Below are 21,416 nucleotides of genomic sequence, written 5' to 3' on the forward strand. Positions count from 1 at the left end.
CAAACTTGCCTAATCCTGAGAAAAGCTTACAAGCCTAACCAAAACCTGTGGAACAAATAACTGCTGTTATCAGACTCCTGCTTTGCTTTATATGTATTATGCACTTTTGGAAATTGAAAGCTTGAAGTTCCTCAGTGAGAGTACTGAAAAATTGCTGCAAATTGAAATGTTGTATGTTGCTGGTGAATAGAGGAAAAGCACATTTAATATTGACTGAAATTAGCTTATTGATAGTCTTTATATTAATGTTTTGTTAGTTTTTATATTTAAATAGAGTAAGATACTTTATTACCTGTTTTCTTTATCATTCTGATTTGATTTTTGTAGCTTAACTTAAAAATAGAAAAAATAATTTGCAAATTTTAGACTTACTGGAAAAAGCAGGCAGGCATTATATACATAGACAAAAATATATGTGCAGGCACAGTATAAAGTATATTTGTTTACAAGTGCATTATACATATTAGAAACTTTAAATGCTCTTGCATGTGTTACTTGTCTGCTACAGTTTTCAGGAGCAGTTAGAATTCAGAGTTCTCATCAGCTCCCTGACCCCACAGTGCCATCTGCCACATCAATTAAATGGTTTCTGTTTACACATTTTTGAAAGGGAGAAGCCTCAGTAAGCCATAACTGTTCTTTGGATGTTGTTTACATTTTGAAAGGAAACTCTGAATAGTTAATTGCTGTAAAAAATCATAATTCCATGGTTATTATGCAGAATTCTTGTTAATTGTTTAAAAACTAGAAATGATTTCCTGCCTTCTGATGGAACTGAGCATATTTTTCAAGCTCTTAAGAGATTTAGAATATATTACATTTATCAAAATCAAATAATATGCTGTAGATTGAAGCTCAGTTACACTTTCTGATTAAGGTATTTGATTACCAGGTGACAGTGAATGAAGTGTAGGATAATTAAATATATCACTAAGTGGTTACTATTTTTACAGATTCAAGCTGAAAAAAAAAAAAGTGCTTATGCATTAAAAAAACTAAATATTTGCATGAGGTGTCCATGTCCAGGCAGTGTCACAAGTTGGAGATGCTGGACTCTTCTGTGCAGAGGCCGGGGCTGCCTCATGCTGGACACAGCCAGTTACAGAGGACAACAACAGCTGCACTGCAGGGCATAGCTGTCCTCAGCAGCTGAGATGGCAACACCTCAGGAAAAGCCTTTTAAAAAAGGAATAGAAGAAATGCTCCTAGCTGTAAGTGAAATACAAAGCATGAGAAACCACCCTGTGAGAGTGCGCGCACACACACACACACACACACACATCACCCCAAAACTGTGTAATTGAGATTGACTGTAGTACTTAGGTCATCATGTAATCCAACTGTACAAAGATGCATAAGAAATTGTATTTCTATAAATGCTTCTTTATGAACTTGCTTATCTACCCTCTTGATCCTGGCTTCTCATCTGTCCCAGCTCTTGGAATTTGAATCTGCAACTTAGACTTGTTGTACATGAGCTTTCCTTTGCAAAGCTGCTCTTTTGTGTAAGTGCAGAAGGGCTGATCAGTCAGCAGATATTCTGTGTTTAGTCGATTGCATCCACAGTCTGAGTATTCTGATTTTTGGCTATGTGATCTGTCCATTATCAGGCAGCTTACTGGCTTGCTTAACATCTTTAGGCTTGGAGGGGTGGGGAAGAGATGATTTCTTTGGGGAATTGGTTTATGATTTTGGTGAACTTACTGTTCCCAAGGTCTATATTATGGTATGACGTGTATGAATGACCTTCATATACTTCATAATAATCTTTATTGAAAACTTCTAATTTTTCCATTTTAAAGGAAGTCCACAAGACTTTCACTTTGAGCATTTTTTTAGTTCAAAATTGGTATATAAGTAAAACTTCATAGTCTTTTGAAAAGGGCATAGCTAGTTAGAAGATACCAATCTTACTCATCTGCATTTGAGACAAGTTGAGAACCTTGTTTGTGGCATCAGTTATACTCCATAAAAGTCTTTTGATGAAAGTTACTGTGAACTTTGATTCTAAATAATTATGCTGTTAAGTAAACTGCAAGTCAGCCTACACATCTTCTAATATTCTAGAAGGGAATGGGAAAATTCCTGCTTGGTTTCCTCAGTCAAATATTTTGGTTGTTTTCATCTGATTTGAAAGTTACCTGGAAACATGCAGTATGCAAGCAATATGGAACACAGTATTTCATTGTAAAGAACCATTTATTGCCTTTATCAAGTGGAAAGGCATGTAACAAGCATTTGGAACATTTGAAAAATATACCAAAAAAAAAAAAATAGTCTTTTAGTGACTTCCTGGTATCTTCAGTTCTGCAGAAGCACTGATACATAATAGAGAAATGCAGATAGTGATGAATCAGGATAGATTGCCTAAGAGAGCTGTGGAAATATCTATGCAAAAGCTGAGACTGAGGAACATAACTTATTTTATTCTTTCTATTTGCAAATGTGAGAATTCAACTAAGGAAGAAATGATACTCAATTATTTGTTCTAGTTTTGCTTGTAAATTGTACAGTCCCTTCTTAACAAAGCCAGTTTTGCTATTCTTGTTCTTTTGTGTCAGTTAATGACTATTAACTTTTTTCAGGATAAAGTTATATTTTACTTGATGAATATTTTACAGATGAATGAGCAAGATTTGATAGAGTTGCACAGTGCTCTGGTTTCTTCAATGCAGGACAATCACTGGCTTATATTTATTGTTCACCCTTAATATACAGTGTTAAATGCTTCTTTGCTGTTAATTTTTAAGTGATATTTTAATACTCTTACTGTTCTTGATTTCTTGGTTTGTAACACTTGGATCATTTACAGATTTTCTTTTTTTTTTTTAATAGGTTGAATCTACACAAAGCATGATTAGGATTTTGGGTCTTTCAGCTACGTTACCCAATTATCTTGACGTTGCTACGTTTCTACATGTTAATCCCTACATTGGACTATTCTACTTCGATAGCCGTTTCCGACCTGTACCACTGGGTCAAACCTTTATAGGAATTAAGACAACTAATAAGGTAAAGAATGCCAAAGAAAGGGTTACCGTTTGTTTTGATTGTACTTTGTCTATGTATGTGTACGGGGATATCTTTTTTTCTTATACTCAACCTGTTTCTGTGTAATGATGCACCTATTTGAGACAAGCTTAAATAATCCAGTTTCCTCAGTTTGCAGTCCTTTATATAGCCCTGTGTATAGTCATTAATGTAGCTGGATACGATGGTATCTAGCTGTGCATTTTCTTCCTTTCACTAATAAGTTTTGCTTGATTAAGTAGAAATCATCACCCTCAACAGCAGAGTCACTGCAGAAGCTGATTATTCTGCCTTTCTCATTTTAGTTTTCCATTTTGCTAGAAATTATGCCAGTAAGGATGCCTGTTGGAATAATCACTAGAATGCTAGAAGAAAAAACATTCATTTATGAAATCTGGATATGTATGATGAGAGATGCATTAATTTAACATTAGTGGGATATAAGGGATATGAAAACCTTAGTGTTCTAAACCAGTAGCATGCATGTTTGATAGAAAACACATTACAATAGACCCTAAATGAGCTTCTCTGTGCTCTTGCTCATTCTGGGAAGCATCAAGGCCATGTAAGTATAATATTCTTATTAAAAGTTATAGGTCAATTAAGTGCAGTGTGACTTCACACTTAAATTATACTTCTTAAAATACAGAAATTGATATAAACACCTATCTATAGATTGGTTTTGCAAAGTTTTCTTATGCTTCTCATTAGCCAATAATTAAAGCTTAAGTAACTTAGAGAGGTATCATATTTTATAGCTGAATGTTTTGGAAAATCTTATTCTGCTATGCTTTTAGTGTAATAGAATTAAAAACATCTTTATTCAGTAGGTAATTTCATACCTTAATCAATGATAGTGTTTACTTATTTTTGTAAAAATGAATATTGCTTTTCTTACTAGTTAAGTAGTTCATTCCATCTGCAATGCAGGAAAGAAACTTCAGTTTACAACTACAGGGAGCCATTTCAAGTCTATACACACAAGAATAGTTTACCATATGGTGCTTACCTTGATTTGCATATTTTAACCTTCATTAATGTTTCAAGTACCTTCACTATTATTTGCTGTTGCCTTTCTTCAAACTGTTCCTAACACTTATTTGTCTATTTTGATTGTTTCCACTGAATGGTAAGAAAAAGGTAAAGACTATTTAATTATACTCACTTCAGAAGGATCTCTGATTTAAAAATCAGAGTAATATACAAATTATCCTATGGCATTTAACATGATTAAAAAACATTTTTCTTAAAAGGAAAGAACCCACAGTATTAATTAGCATTATAATTAGGAGGTAGTAGTTATTCTGACAAACAACTGTTTTGGTAATGTCAGAGACCAAGAGTTTGTCTTTTTGCTTTTCAAAAGAATGTCATTCTAGATTTCATATAGTACAATACATTTTGCGGTTAAACTGATGTACTTTTTATAACAAACAAAAAGTAGAGGTATTAAGCCTCTTTTACAAAGGCTTCTGTTCAGAATAATGTTAATACTCAACCTGCCAAATGATTACTTATATCAATATTCTTTTGATCTATCTGAGAGGAGGAAAGCAGTGTGAGAACCCAGAGAATTAAAAACAGTTCTCACAGAGCATCAACAGATGCAATACTATGTCTATATCCATACTGATGGATACTCCTATCAAGGAGTTAGAATCATAGAATCACTCAGGTTGGAAAAGACCTTAAAGGTAATCAAGTTCAACCGCAACCTAACCATTCTACCCTAACTCTAACAACCCACCACTAAATCATGTCCCTGAGCACCACATCCAAACGGTTTTTAAACACATCCAGGGATGGTGACTCAACCACCGCCCCGGGGAGCCTATTCCAGTACTTAACAACCCTTTCTGTAAAGAAGTTTTTCCTGATATCCAACCTAAACTTACCCTGGCGCAACTTAAGGCCATTTCCCCTCATCTTGTCACCAGTGAGAAGAGACCAACACTGCTCTCGCTGTAAGTACCTTTCAGATATTGGAAGAGAGCAATAACATCTCCCCCTCAGCCTCCTTTTCCCCAGACTAAACAGCCCCAGTTCCTTCAGTCTCTCCTCATAGGGCATATTCACCAAGCCCTTCACAGGCCTTGTTGCAACTTCTTTGGACCTGCTCCACCACCTCTGTGTCCTTTTGTATTGAGGTGCCCAAAACTGAACACAGTATTTGAGGTGGGGACTCACCAGTGCTGAGTACAGGAGGAGGATTAGTTCCCTGCTCCTGCTCACCACACCATTCCTGATACAATCCAGGATGCCATTGGCCTTCTTGGCCACCTGGGCACACTGCTGGCTCATATTCAGTCGACTGTCTATTAGTACATCTAGGTCCCTTTCCATCAGGCACCTTTCCAGCCACTCTTCCCCAGGCCTGTAGGGTTGCCTGTGGTTGCTGTGACCAAAATGTAGGAACTGACACTTGGCCCTGTTGAAACTCATACAGTTTACCTTGGCACATTGATCCAGTCTATCCAGGTCCCTCTGTAGTGCCCTTCTCTCCTCAGGCAGATCAACATTCCCTCCCAGCTTGATGTCATCTGCAAACTTACTGAGGGTGCACTCAACCCCCTCATCAAGACCACTGATAAAGATGTTAAATAGAAGCGGCCCCAGTACCAAGCCCTGGGGGACACCGCTTGTGACTGGCCACCAACTGGATTTAACTCCATTGGCCACAACTCTCTGGACCTGGCCATCCAGCCAGTGTTTCACCCAGGAGAGCATATGCTAATCCAAACCACGGGCACCTAGCTTCTCCATGTGGGTTATTTGTTCCTTTAAGTAGATGCTTTGCTACAGCTTTCAGCTTTCATCTGAAAAACCCCCCCAAGAGTTTGGAGCAGATGGATGACTTGCCAACTCATATGCAAACTGCAGGCAAGCCTTCTTCTACAGCAGCCTCTTAATCATAGCCATTTTAGCTATTTCAAATGGACACAGCATATTTTCTCAGGCTTTTAGTGTACAGTAATTTGATACATTTCCAAAATACTTCTGTTCCCACTGTGAACAATTCATACTGAAGTGAGGCATTATTCTTTTTAGTTCTGCATTCCACTAAAAAGACTATCTATCGCAATCTGATGGTATAATAGGACACCTTTTTCACTCAAGTTGTGGCAAAAGCTTCCAAATCTCTCTGAGCTGCTGCTGGCATCTAGACTACTTCTCTGTGGTAATCTGGGAATCTGGAAGAGGTCCTGTCAGCCTTGCGAAACTCAGTGGAGTGGAGTTCTTGCTTCAGATGCTAATTTTTCTCACTGCGGTTCTGCTAAAGATACTTAGGCTAGTGCAGAAGCTTTTCTTCAGGGCATGATTTAAGATGTCTGTGAAAGCTCAGCTGAAGATTTGTTTTGGTGTCTTGACATTTCAGTTACATAGGATTTGCTCTTTTTAATTCTGTTGAATATATGTAACGTTGTAGCTATTTATGATGTCATTTCATCCATATATTAGTTATGTGATCTTAATTGAGACTTGTAATGATGCTGTCTCCCTCTTCTGGATTAGATATGCAGAATGCATTTTGTATAACTTTCAGTGTATTTGTTATGCATAGAAATTAGCCAGGGAAGTTCTTAAAACTTGGTATTTTGAAACTGACAGCATATGGAACCAAGGCTAAAATTTACCTACTTCAGTTGAAGATCTATTAATGTCAGATCTTCCAATACATTTCTTTTAATTAAAAAAGACTTTTTGTCTGGTGCTAGATAATTAAGAAATCTGGATAGTATTAATCTGTATATATCTGGAGTTGTTAGTTTTTTCTGTATATGTGTGTTTTGCTCTTTGTTTATAAATGGAAAGAATGTGTGAAGTTGTGTTCGTATATATATACCCCCTTTTGTGTGCTTATACACTGCCCCTTTACACTTCTCCACAATAATTTTCACTCTTTATTTGAAAAAGAATTATTTGAAATGCTAACTTTTCATTTTCAGACCAATTGGACTGGCTATTTTTCTCTTGCACACATTGCCATCTTTCTCATGTTTTTACTATTATTCATGTGTTATAGCAAATATGAACATTCTCTCCTTCCCACTAAAGCTCTTAAAGCTTTTTTTTTTTTTTTTTAACAACTTTCAGCTATTCTAGATAACAGAATCTGAAGCATATTATTTATCCATATTTGGAATTTCTGTACATGGTACTCCCACTTTTTCCCACATCTGACTCAACTGTGAGCAAAGTTCTTTTTTCTGTGACAAAAAGCTAGGAATTAGTAATTGCGTGGGTATGAAGATCTGCAATGTAAAAGCTATGTTTATGTAGTACAAAATGAAAATATTTATTTGAAGTTTGGTGGTGTATTGAATGGATTATTCCATCAGTATCCAGTAATGGTATGATTTCTTATCTATGGAACACATAAAGAACAGAACTGGATTACCTCCCTTTAATCATTAAAAAAAAATAACCAAGTCACATAAACTTTTATCCACTGTCCTTTTTTGTATTTTGTCTGCTTATTTTCATGATATATTTGTAAATTATTATCAATAATAATAAAGTATTTTTAGTGCTGAAGATCAGTATGGTGTAAATTTTATTGCATGATACATTTTTTTTTCACGGGTTACTATTATTTGCTTTACATAAAATAGCACATATGTAAAAATTGAAATGTTTTAATATAAGGCATGATGTTTACTTTTCAGGTGCAGCAGCTGAATCATATGGATGAAGTATGTTACGAAAATGTGCTGAAGCAAATAATGGCTGGTCACCAGGTATTTATTTGTTTGCTTTAATTTACATTCAGAACACATATAAAGAAATTAGTTTTGATCATTATAGAGTTGTTTAAAATATTTTTTCCCTTTTATTTTATTTTTATTTTTTTGAGTTACTTCAAAGGTCTTTAATCTTTAGAACACTTATAGAATTGGCATGAAAGAAAATTGAGAGAGGCTGAGAGATCTTGGTTTGTATCAAAGGTGGAAGGTCCATGTATATATCCTTCAAAGTAATTTAATGCATATTTATATTTCCTGTTTAAAACGACAAAGCCAAGAAGGTTGGTACTTAGAGGACTTTGACTTTAGTGCTATAAAAAATAAAATGCAGCACTTATTTATTATTCTCATCCTTTCCCATTAACTTTCCAGTTCTAGTGTATTCTGTTAGAGAGAAAGGAGTGAGAGTTATGCAGTGTTCAAGACATGGCACAAGGGCTCAATATCTGTTGTTTGAAATATCCTTGATTTTGTGTTTTGTTTTCTTAAAGGAAGTAATCTTTCAGTAATGGTTTCTGCCGTGAATTTTCAAGTCTGACATTCCTTTGCACTAAGATGGCGGGCTTATCTCACATGCCCGAATAGCTTTTCATTCTGTTGTGCTCGTGTATCACCCCACAGAATGTTTCTTTTTTTTTTTTTTTTTTTTTTTTTTTGTTAGGTTTTCGCAAATACAGCAGTGTGAGAGGCAGTAGTTGTGACAGGTATGGCACATGTTCAGAGCAGGAACAGTTTCTAGTGCTGTATGATTCTTGAAGAATCTTTTTGCTGAGTAATTGAGAATCTTAAGCTCATAAAGCATGATCAAAATGTCAAATGGATTGGGCCAGACTTTTTCTTTCAGTCGGGCCAAGCAGTGGGACAAGGGGCAATGGCCACAAACTGGAGCACAAGAATTTCCATGCGAACATGAGAAAAAAGCTTCATTACTTTGAGGGTTACAGAGCACTGGAACAGGTTGCCCAGGGGGACTGTGGAGTATCCTGCTCTGGAGATATTTATAACCTGCCTGGACACTTTCCTTTGCAACCTACTGTAGGGAACCTACTTTAGCAGGGGGGTTGGATTAGGTGATCTCCAAAGGTCCTTTCCAACTCCTGTGGTTCTGTGTTTCTTTGAATCTGTGCATAAAAGAAGGAAACTTACAAACAGGGATGCTAAGAACTGCACATTTTTCCTCTTTCACAGAAATTTCAGATTAGGGTGTTATTTTAAAAGTTGAACAGTTAATTTATGACTTTTGGGAAGAACATTCTTCAGCAACAGCTTAGTCATCCTGCTCCCTCTGGCTGAACATCATTGTTCCACTTACCTTCTGTTGTTACTGTCTACTACTGGTGCTATATTCAATCAAGTCTTAATGAAATCATGAAGATTGTATATGGAAATGCTGATGCTTGCCTGAAGGAAGATTATTAACAAAATTTGTTGGCAGTACTAAAGAAACTTAAGTTTATTTTTGCCTCATGGTCTGTTGTGTACATCTCTTACCAAATCCCTTACACTACGTTGGGTTTAGGTGCTTGTATTTTACTTCTTACGTTGTTTATGTCTTTTTACTTGCTATGGAAGAACCTGTAAGTAGCAGCTTATTAAAGTCAGTATGTCTAAATAAGTAACATATCTTACATTCCAGGCCGAAAGTTGTATGTTCTGTCAGAATATTTATTGCACCTTTCTTCCCCTCTATTTTCTTTATACTGAGGGGAAAATAGCTATTAGCATGTATAGTAGTACTTTTAAAAGTAAAATAAAGCTCAAATACAATAATTTATTTAATTCTAGCAGATGATGTTTTGTACTTAGCACAGCTCTTCTTGAGGATAGTTTTAGTTCCTGAAAAATTGAATCCATGACTGTTTTAAGGCGTGTGCTGCAGCTGAAAGAGGTCAAGTGAAAAACTTTAGTCTCCATAGCGTTACAGTTTCACTAGCTGACACAGTAGTTGATCTCACCTTCTGAAAATTATATTTCAAGCCAACAGCCAAATAAGCAGTGTATTTTCAGACAAAGCAGTAAAGTATCATTTCCTTTATTGTATAAAAAACTGTTTGATTTCAGAATGGTTTGGTTGATTTTGTTCACTTAATTGTGAATGTTAAGCATTTTCTTTGCTTGAAAATGTTTGTTCTGAATACAGTAGGTACTGAGTATAACTACCCTGTGGTAAATATGCCGCTTAAATTGATAAAGACAGCATAGCTTGCTGGCAGCGAAAATTCAGTACAAATATTGTTCTTTGATGATAATTCAGTGTAAAAATTTATTTAAATATGCTGAGTATATATATGCAAGCTGAATTCAGTAAAAAAAATGTAAATGTGGCATTTCAAAAAGTTATAGTAATGTTTAATGATAAATTAGAGCAATTGTATCAAGAACAGATGTATATATCAAGAAGGAACAACATTTGAGCTATGTTACAGAACTCTTACACATTCATGTACCAACCTATTAAATTGGAGGGTGTTTTTTTTGTTTGTTTGTTTTTTCACATTATTGAAAGCATATTTGTCTTTACACTTATGAAATTAACGCTCGTATCCTGAAATGATGACACTGGCATGCAATCTTTGACAATACGGAACTGAGCATGTCAGTTTATTGTGTAATGCAATTAATTATAATTTGTAATATTGAATCGTATGGTAAAAATGAGGAATTTTTTTCTTTTAATGAGTATGCTCCAATAAATTATCTGTCAGTTCATTATACCAACTGCAGATATTTGTTTCTTTTAAAAAAAAAAAATTACAGCCAGATATATCTGCATAGAAATACTTGCTCCATAGTGAAGGACAAATACTGCACTAGGAAGGTTTTCCATAGTGTCTTCAAATAATTTTGCAAATAGGATGTGATATTCTGAAGTTATCACCTTTTTCTGATTTACTTAGTCTTTAGAAATCTATTGTCTTGTGTCCAGTTTTACTGTAGTCTGTTACCATCCTGTCCTGTAACCTTCCCTAGTTTTTGGGGTTTTTTTTAAGTTATCTTTAAACTTGTGCTTGTTTAAATTCTGTGTATGTGTAAAGTTTCTTTGCTTTTCAACTAAGTTGGTTGTTTCTAAATATTCTTCTAAAAAAAAAACCAGAATTATAGAATTGTTTTAGTTGGAAGGGACATTGAAAACCATCCAGTTCCAACCCCGTGCCCCCCTGCAGGGATACCTTTGACTAGATCCGATCACTCAAAGCCCAGTTCAGCCTAGCCCTGGATACTTCCAGGGATGAGACATCCGCAGTTTCTGTGGGCAGCCTGTTCCAGTGCCTCACCACACTCTGAGTAAAGAATTTCTTCTTAACATCTAATCTAAATCTCCCCTCTTTTAGTTTAAAACCATGCTTCCTTGTCCTGTCACTGTCTGCCTGTATAAAAAGTCAGCCTCCCTGCTGTCTATAAGCTCCTTTTAAGTATAGGAAGACTGCAGAATGGTCTCCCTGGAGCCCTCTCTTCTCCAGACTGAACAAGCCCAGCTCCCTCAGCCTTCCTTCATAGGAGAGGAGCTCCAGCCCACTGATTGTTTTTCTGGCAATGCGCTGGACCCAATCCAGCAGCTCTATGTCTTTCTTGTGGGGGACCCAAGCCTGGATACAGTACTACACATGGGGCCTAATGAGAGCAGAGTAGAGGGGGACAGTCACCTCCCTTTCCCTGCTAGCCACCTCTCCTTTAATGCAGCCCAGAATACAGTTGGCCTTCTGTGCTGCAAGTGCATGCTAGTGGCTCATGTCATGCTTTTCATCCATTAAGACCCCCCAGGTTCTTCATGGCAGGGCTGCTCTCAGTGAATTCTCCCAGTCTGTCATTATGTTTGGGATTGCCCCAACCCAAGTGTAACTCTTTGCACTTGGCTTTGTTGAACCTCATTAAGTTCATGTGGGCTCACTTTTCAAGCTTAACCAGGACCCTTTGGATGATATCCTTTCCTTCTGTTATACCAACTCCACCACTCAGCTTTGTGTCATCTGCAAACTTGCCAACAGCATTATCCTGATATCTAGGTAATGGGTAAACATGCATTGATAAAGAGCACCGGTCCCAAGACACTACTTGTCACCAGCAGCCACCTAGACATAGTGCTGTTTACCATAACACTTTGTCTGCAACACTGCCAGATCATGTTGAGCTTCTAATTAATCAACACCTCCAAGTCCAAGGCTCCTCTCAGTCTGTTCTCCACCCATTCTGCATTTGTGCTCAGCATTTCCCTGACCCATGAACAGGACTATGCACTTGGCCTGTCTGAACTTCATGAGGTGTATACCATCTCCTTCAGTATATATATATAAAAAAATTCCACAGCAGTTGTTTTTCTATATGGAATTCAAGAAATGGTTGGAATTTTGTAACTGAGACAGTAATGTATGGCAGGCACAGATCTTATTATCATTGCTCTAGAGAACCAAAAAGCTGAGTATTCTATCTTTATCTATATTACTATCTTCTTGCAAGAAAGAAATACCAGAATCAGAGAAAAATATATTTTCTCACGTTCCATGAGTTAGCATGCTCTCTACAATAGCCATCAAATATTGTCTCTTTTAAGATTTTTACTAGTCTTTTGAATGTCTAAAGTTAAATTCAGTAGTTTTTTGTTGTTGTTGTTTAGATCCTGTTCTGTTTTCTCATTTTGAAAGAATTCTTACATGCTGAAAAGGAATCATTTAGTTGTATGTAAGTCACACTAATGTGTCTCTGTCTTGTGTTATGTTCTGAGGCTTGTCTGAAGTGATATGTTCATGTGTTTCAATAGATGTATGTGTGTTTTCATTTTTTAAGACAAAGGGTGGTGGGAGGTAGCTGCATTCTACAGACGTGTTTTGACAGATGGAGAGATCTTTTTATGTTGATTTTTCAACAGTCATACTCTGCAAGACTTCGTGCTCTTCCTGGCTACTGGGAAATTAAGAGTTGGTGATTCAGCCTTTAATTTTGATCCATCTGCTCAAACTAATGAGATACCTCATTTGTAGGCTTCACTTTGAATTACCCAATGCAACTGAAGCTGTAACATTTGTCTCTTACAGCACAACTCTTCTCTTGTTCAACTTGACAAAAGATGTAATGATAAATGGCTTGCCCTACAGAGTTTTCTGGGGATTTTGTTATAGAAACACTTTGTGGTGACTTAAGAATATCAGAAAAGGTTTCCAGGTGCTTTTTATGTCAGTGTGATCTTTTTGTAGGCTTACTAACAATGTAGATCTTCATTAGGATATTTCTCTGTGAAATCCTACCTCTTAAGACTGTGTTAAGTGAGATTTGATTTTAACTCTTCTTTTTTTCAGTGTCCTTCTGTGCTTGGTACAATCTGGGGAATATTAATTTTAATGTCTTTTTTTTTTTAAGTTGCTATTTTCTTATATTATCTACGGGTATATTAGAGCCTCTTGGAGTGATTTGCACTTCTAGAGTTGTATTTTTAGCTCTTAGTAAACCAAAGATCCTTTAAACAGAGGGGAAAAAAGTGACAATGCACACTGTTTATCAGAGAATGTGATTCCATACTCAATTAGAGATAGAGTGTTTCTGATAGTGATTTCTAGAATAACTGAGGGATACCATTCACTCAAAGACTGCCTCATCAAAAATTATCATTCCCTCAGCTGATTATAGCTACCTCTTGTCAGACAGTCAGCAGGAGTGAATCACAGGTATTAAGAGCATTAGTTCAGCTACAGAGCTGAAAAAGCTTAACATTTTACGGACCTGTGAGAAGGACACCTGATGCCAGAGAGTTCTGGGGAGTGGATAGCACCTTTCTGAGGCAGCCTGCAGAAAACCTCACAAGGTCAGCAAAGGCAGGGACTGGATATGATATGTATCAACATCACTTTTTTTTATATAAAGTGAAATATTGCATTGCTATCCAGTTTCAAACAATGCATGTCCTACTATCCTTATCTTCACAATGTATGAGGTGGAAATAACCCTTGTCATTGTATGCTTTGAGAAATAATATGGTGCTTTTAGGAGTATTGAAGAATAACATAATGTTTTTAAGATTTTTTTTCACCTCAGAAACATATGATTTTAACTACACTATATTGCATTCTCCAAAAATATTAAATTGTTGCACTTCCCAAGGCTCAGTTTTTTAAGATAGTGTCTGGGGAAATAACTCTTCTTGACTCTGGCCCTCTCTGTTGCTTTATTGGCTCACTTCTAGCGTATAGTCTGCTGTTATTGACCTTTTGCTGTTTTATCCCACTGCCTTGGATGCAAAGAGTATGTTGATGGTATGTTTCTCTCATTGTCCCATCACCTCTTAAACATTTTTGCCGCTATTAATTTTTTTAATTGATAATAATCTTTCACTTTATTATGTAAGATGAAGAGCCTCTAAAAACCTGAAATTAGTTAAGATTTATTTTTTTACATTATAAATTAGAACGAGAGTTGCTGAAATTCCTTGAAAGATTTCAGAGAAAGTGCTTCCTGAAGCAGCACTTGTAAACCCCTCATGTTTTTGCCACATTCCCCAAACTACTCATCTCTTCTGTTTCTGCAACCTTTTCTTCTTTTTTTTTTTCATAGTTGATTCTCTTTGATTCTACTTAAACCTTCAGAAGAAGTTGTGTGTTCTCTTTGCCCTTGATGTGGTTTCAGCAGGTCTCTTGCATTTACTCTTGGCATTTTGCTTTCCTCTCTGTTTCAATTTGTTTTCTCCCTAAATTTCTGTTACTCTGTTTTATCTTCAGCCACAGACATTTGAGTTTTAGTCTGGGTTCCTTACCTAATGTGCTTTGCTATTTTGCCATTTTAGTTGTTTATTACAGCTTTTATCTTGAAGTATCTTTGGCATTCTCCCATCTGCTAAAATTTTTTGTCCATTTTTAAGAAAATGAGTGTTTCATTTTCCACTGCTTTTGATAATTTTCTGTATAACTCTCAGTTGATATATCTGGTTTAACTTTTCTTCTACTAGCTCTGGTTCTCAGTGAAACTCCTTGAAAGTTTTTTCTTACTGAACTTGACATTTTCAATCCATAACAAAAACTAGCTGTTCATTGGAAGCCCTGAAATCTTTCTGTGGTTCTCACTCACCTGGCTGCCTATGCAAGCATTGAGGCTCAAGGTGTCAATACTTCAGTAGTGGGTAGTTATCATAGGTATACAGGAAATAGTTTCAGTATTCAAAGAAGAGCTTTTATGCCGACCAAAGATGCCCAGTTTGTTATTTGCAAAGAATGTGTATTTTTGAAACAGCAAATACCTATTGAAAGGCTCATCACAACATAAATATGTAGTATTACTACATGTTTGTGCCATAGCTTTAATTAACTCATGTGCCAGCAGCCTATAGGAACTGTAAAGCAGTGGAGAGATGAATTTAGAATTAAGATGCTAGAAGCTTTACTGCTGAGACTGAAAATGTGGAGGAAAGATTAAAAAAAAAAAACAAAACAGCTGTAGAACCATCCTTTCTTGATGCACTGTGAGTGGTGATCTTCCCCCTACCCATTTTCTGCTTATTTCATTTCACTGTTCTTAACAATCTTTTGAAGAAAGGTGTGGGGTTTGTTTTGTTTTGTTTTATTTTTTCCCCATTTACCTTCTTGTCAGTGCCTGAGATTTTGCTCTTCTACTTTGAACAAGTTTCTTAGGTTTTGCTGGCTTCTTCTGTCTCAGTTATCATTTTACAGTTGCCATATTTTACAATATTGTGGCAACTGCATCTGATATGCATACCTATGGCATCTTTGCTCTTTATCTTGTAAAATATGTGGATGTTTTTTCAATGTGCAGAATGCAGCCATGATACTTGTTAAATTATTAATTAATGTATGGTTAGTATGCAGTTTCGTAGATAGAAAACTTGCTGTATAATTACAATGTACTTACTTAGTTAAAATGTTCTGTACCACTGTTCTGCATTCAGTTCGTTAGAAATAATATTGAGATACTATGTACTTTGTAAAATCAGAAAAATTTCTAATTGTTTTGCACAAATTATTAATACTTTATTCTTTCAAATTGATATTGTTGATATCACAGGTCAAAAACAGATTATGCTTGAATTTAATATAGTCAAAACTGTTTATGTGCTATTTATTGCATATAAAAGATTCACTGTTTGTAATTGTAATCTTTTTCTAATAATTGACTTTAACTTTGCAGTACTAAGAACTGTCAACTTATTTTTCTTGAAATGCTATCTTAAGCCAAAAAAGAAAGACTGAGTAATTATTCTAAATCTATTATATTAAATTGTCAGAACTGAATTTGACAGTTATTAATTTCATCTGTAAAAATGATGGATTAAATTTCTTTATTATCAGTTTTCCAACTGTTATTTGGTTGCAGAAGCCATTTGAAGATAAAAGTTTCATAAGCTTGGTTTCTGCAAATGTTGACAATACTTTTATAGCTATGTCCTAAGATAAGATTTAATAAAACATTGCTTTTTAGAGGTCTCACAGGAACTTAGTATCTTGAAAATTAAGCTTGTCTTGGTCTTCTTTATGGGTAATATAGTGTATGTAGCACTTTGGACAAAAAATTCTGTAAAGTTACTGGATTTGTTAAAATTTGTTATTTATCTACTTAGTTTCTGGACTTCCATTTAATAGCCTAAAAAAGTTCATTTAAGTCTGTTTGAGTTTTTGTGATTTTATATCTATACAGATCGATTCTACTACAGGTACAGTTTATTTGCATATACATAGATAGTGTTTATATATGCAGACATAGTTAAGTGTGAAGTAGTAGGGTAAGTGGTCAGGCAAGATTATGTCTAGTCTCTTTCGATATTATTTCCATGTCAGCTGATTAAGTGAAGCCTTGGATACTTTAGATCATTTTCTGTAGAATATCCTGTGTAGTTTCTGCATGATCAGGGACCATTACTACGTGTGATTTCATAGAATCATAGAATCACAAGATTGGAAAGGACCTACAAGATCATCTAGTCCAATTGTCCTCCCATTACCATTGCTACCACAAGTTACTAAACCATATCTCGTAGCTCCTCATTCAGACACCAATTTTCTTTTTTCTTTTTTTTTTTTTCTTTAATTAAATAACAGATCAACTGATCTAGGGACTTTTATGTCCTCCAACTTCATCATTTATTTATGCACTCTATGATAACTGCCTTTTGCAATTTTAAGGATATGATTGTTACTATAATCTTATGCCCAAATAAATAAAACTTCCTATCTTACTTTAATTAAAAATCCTTATTTGGTGTGCTAGCTATGTAGATGATACCCTTCAAAAATTGTATGTACCAGATGTTTCATGCTGTTGTCAAATGAGATGTACGTATCATTTTTCTATTATGTTTTCTAGTCAAATCTCTTTGGCTTTAAACATTTACTACCATGTCCGCTGCCTGTATAAACAGCTGAAAAATGACTGGAAATGGATGCTGGAACAAGTTATGCATGTGATAACCCTTAATTCTTCAATCTGATAGTCTTCTAAATGTTTGCATGCTGTATTTGTGTGCCTCCTGCTGATTTTTGCTATTTACATAGTAAATTGTCTGTATATTTGTACTCAGATGTTCACTGTGAATTTATGAAGACCAAACGTACAAATTTATTTTCCTTTCAATAGTTATGAGTTCACAAATTATTTGGTACATCTATAACCTCACAGCTACACAGTGATATCTGTATTTGCAGTACAACTGCTTAAGGTGGCAATTGCTCCTGTTTAGAATTTCTATTTTTCTGATATTAATGAATCATAAAAATCAAATTTGATTCCAAATGAGTAATTTCTTGTAGCCTAAAATTATATTCAAAAGAAATACTATGTAGTTACTCTACAGTTGACTATCCTGAGCAATCTTGTCTTTTGTGGATGATTTGAGTGTTAAGTTACGGCTGTGCAACTTGGATATTACCAGTTCTGTCCATCCAGTTACAGCCTGAAGCTTTTGAAAGTCCATGCTTACTGTAGTCCTTGAAGAAATCTGTGTGTTTAATGTAACAGACAGTATCAACTAACAAGCATCCTAATTATCATCAAAATTTTTGTAGATTATTCAAAATGTAACCAAATAACTACTCTCCACCAAGACTTGGTGACTATCATAGACTTTTTAAGAGATATCACCAAAGAATCCCATAGAAATTTCATTAGTGTTTTAATTTGAAATACAGGATGCTGTAGAAAATACATTATTTGGAGGAGTCAATGAGGATGGAAAACAAAAAATCTTTATTAAGATGCTGATATGCATCAGGAAATTCCTTTAGGTTTTAAACTTGTTTTCACTTTCCAGAACAGAAGATTTCTTACATACATAGCTCTTTGGTGTTGATAGTTTCTTTTTAATTAGTGAAGAGATGGTTCCAGAATATGTTACAGTCATATATACAGTCATATATACAGTCATATCCTTAAATCATGAGGTATTTAAAATTTTCTTATTTAGGATATAACACCTTAAGAAGATCTAGGTATATAAAGTAGGGCTTACAAGGTACATCTAATTATTCTATCACTATTGTTCATAAAGTGCTGCATCATTTAAATTCTTTGTAACTTTATTAAGCTTTGTGTTAAAAACATTGCTTAATACTTGCAGTTGTTTCTTTTCTGGTTTAGAAAACCTATTGCTAGGGTTAGGGGGGAAAAACTTTTGCATAGCAATGTTTTTAAACAACATTGACAAGCAATAAGCTAGAAAACCTAACTGTTCTGTTCTTTAATTGCTTATTAGATTTATTTATGTTATTGGCTCTTACATAATCAGAAGGTATAGAAGTTGCCATGATAATTTACTCTTTATTTGCTTAAGTATGGGAATAGGTATCCAGTATCCTCTTTGTTCCTTTCCTGAGTAGAATTTGCATACTACTACTAGCTTCTGGGTTATTCTTACATATTATAGACAGTGTATAAGTGTATATTTAAGTAAATATAGTTTTGGAAACATGAAAGGATAGGCTTTACAACTCTTGTTCTAAGGTGATAGTTGGCAAAAGTAGAATTTATTATAAGGAAGAAACATAGAAACATATGTATTTTGTAGTTAGAACAGCTGATGTTAGGCCAGGACAAAAGGAAATGCTTGAAAGAAATTCTTGCATGATCTTGTTTTGCTAAAAAAAGATGCAGTGAGAAGCTGTGCACAATTTTGAATAACAATTGTCATTCAAGTCCATTGGCATCTGTAAAAATGCAATTGTTAGCTGCCTAATGACATATATTTGCATGGTAATGGACTAGCTGTTCTTGCTTAATTTTCTATGCAAGAATAGATCTTGCTATTTCTATTTCTATCCTGTCAATTAAAATCCAAAATAATTTCTACTACCTGTAGGAGTCAGTAAAGTATTATTTGTTTGTCTTAGTGAATAATTTACATTCAATTTCAATTTTCATTTTGTATATTTTGGTCTGTATTCTGTAAGATTAACTCTTCATACTGTTTTGCAGAAATATCATATGTTTTGGAACATTCTTTTTCTGTGGTAGGAATTTCTAGGCTTAGTGCATTAAGGTAACAAAAGTTTTCATCTTTCACCTTCTTCTCCCTTTGACTCAGAGTGTTTTTGTTTGTGCCTTTGTATGGGGAGTAATCAATTACCATATATATCTAATAAAGTTAAAATAAATTACCCTGAAATGCATGGAAATAAAATTAATTTGAACTAAGTATTAACTTATCTACAATTTAAATATATTTGACTAAGGCTAGAAATCGGAGATAGCATAGATCCTGTTACATTGTTCTGAAAGGATTTCCGTTAATATCAAGAAATCTATAGTTTAGCACTGATCCATAACCAAGCATTCAGTGTAAATCAAAGTATGAAGCTAGATCATAAATACAAGTGTTTGGAAATTTTAAAGTAATTCATTTTAATAGTAATTTTAAAATTCCAAATCAACCAAAAACCAATCAATACACACAAACAAAAAATACGTTACTGTCTGTATCTTTAAAGGCAGAATCATTATCTTTCATATGGTTAAATACTTTTTATCAAGAAGCATCCTTTTGTTAGTGATGTTGCATACACAGTCTGCTTTTTCAATGTAAGGATTTTGTGTTATTGTACTTAATGCTTGAGGCTTACTGTAGAACTTTCTGGGTCCTAAACTCTTTTAACCATAGCCTTGAATGGTAGTGACATCATGCCCTTAATCCTGTCATTCCCATACTGTGGCAGAAAATATTGTATCATGCTTTGCATCACCACAGCTGGTGCCTCTCTGAATTGCCTGTACACTTCTGTGTGTTGAACAAAAAGGAGAAATTAGGGATCTGCATCCAGAACCTGAGATCTCATTGAGATCACGGAGCTCACACAAATGAAGTGCTGCAATAGGTGGGAGCAGGCTCTTTAACAAGGTCAGGCCAGTACAGCAGGGAGTTTGCCTGTATGTGAGAGCACAGCAAGGATACCTGGAGTTTGGCTTAGAAACGGATGGTAGTCCAACCGAGAACTTATGAGTAGGATTGGTGGGTAGACATACGTGTGCAATATTGTTGCAGGAGTTTACTACAGACCTACTGTCCAGGAAAAAGAAGTAGCTACAGCCTTATTCAAAAAAGCAGAAATGTTTCATATCTACAGTCCGTGATCTTTCTAGGGCCTTTACCACCCCACTGTTTTCTGGAGAGTCAATACAACAGGGCAAAAACAATCCCAGAATTTTCTGCAGTGCATTAGTGACAACTTCTAGCACAGGTAATTTAGGAGTTGAGGAGTGTTAACACTCCTCTGAACCTTGTGCTGAGATATACTATGAAATCACAGAATCACGGAATGGCCTGGGTTGGAAGGGACCTCAAGGATCATGAATCTCCAACCCCCCTGCCGTGCAGGGCCACCAACCTCCCCATTTACTAGACCAGTTTGCCCAGGGCCTCATCAAACTTGGATGCTCAGGATTCTAATGGAGACAACAAGGCAAAAAGCACAGATCTAGGCTTTGAGGAAGTAGATTTTGGCCTCTTCAAGATCTGCTTGGAAGAATTCTATGAAAGATGGCTCTGTAGAAAGGAGTCCAGGAGAGCTGAATCTCTGCTAAGCTCAATAATGATCAATCTACATGTGCAGGAAATCAAGTAAAGACAATGAAAGGCCAGCATGGATGAGCAAGAAACTTCTAGGGAAAAAAAGCTAAAATAATATAAGGAACCATACAGGAAGTTAAACTTGGGACAGGAGACCCAAGAGGAATATAAAGGCACTGCCTAAGCTTGCTTGGAATAAGGTTAGGAAGGCCAAATCCTGCTTGGAGTTGAATCTGGCTAGAGATGGTAAAGGGCAGGAGAAAGGTCTTCCTCAAGTACCACAACAGCAGAAGGAAGACTACGGAAGATTAGGGCTATCTGCTGAATGGGGCAGGAGTCTTGGTGACAGAGGACATAGAGAATGCTTCTCAGTGCCCTCTTCACCATTGTCTTTGATGGAAAGATTTGCTTTCAGGAATTACAGGTCTCTGAAACAAATGAGAAAGCTTGGAGCAGGCTTACCTTTCACTCATTCTTTTATAAGTGTACGCAACTTGATGAGATTCACCCACAATACTAAATGAAAGGTGGTTAGTTGGAGGTTCCTGAGAGCTGAAAGAGAGCAAATGCCAGGGGAGGTTCAGAGTAGATATTAGAAAAAATTTCTTCTCAGAAAGAGTGGTGAGACTTTGGATCAGGCTGCCCACAGACAT

General features: G+C 35.6%; 1 protein-coding gene across 1 annotated transcript in view; it reads left to right on the top strand.

The window, feature by feature from the left end:
- ASCC3 (activating signal cointegrator 1 complex subunit 3) overlaps nt 1-21,416 on the top strand; it is a 260,498-nt gene that overhangs the window by 102,089 nt on the left and 136,993 nt on the right. The window contains exons 12-13 of the mRNA NM_001305211.2: nt 2,836-3,012; nt 7,698-7,769. Coding sequence (NP_001292140.1) covers nt 2,836-3,012; nt 7,698-7,769 — 249 coding nt within the window. The remainder of the gene's footprint in view (nt 1-2,835; nt 3,013-7,697; nt 7,770-21,416) is intronic.

Source organism: Gallus gallus, chromosome 3, assembly GCF_016699485.2.
Source record: "Gallus gallus isolate bGalGal1 chromosome 3, bGalGal1.mat.broiler.GRCg7b, whole genome shotgun sequence".
Taxonomy (NCBI): Eukaryota; Metazoa; Chordata; class Aves; order Galliformes; family Phasianidae; genus Gallus; species Gallus gallus.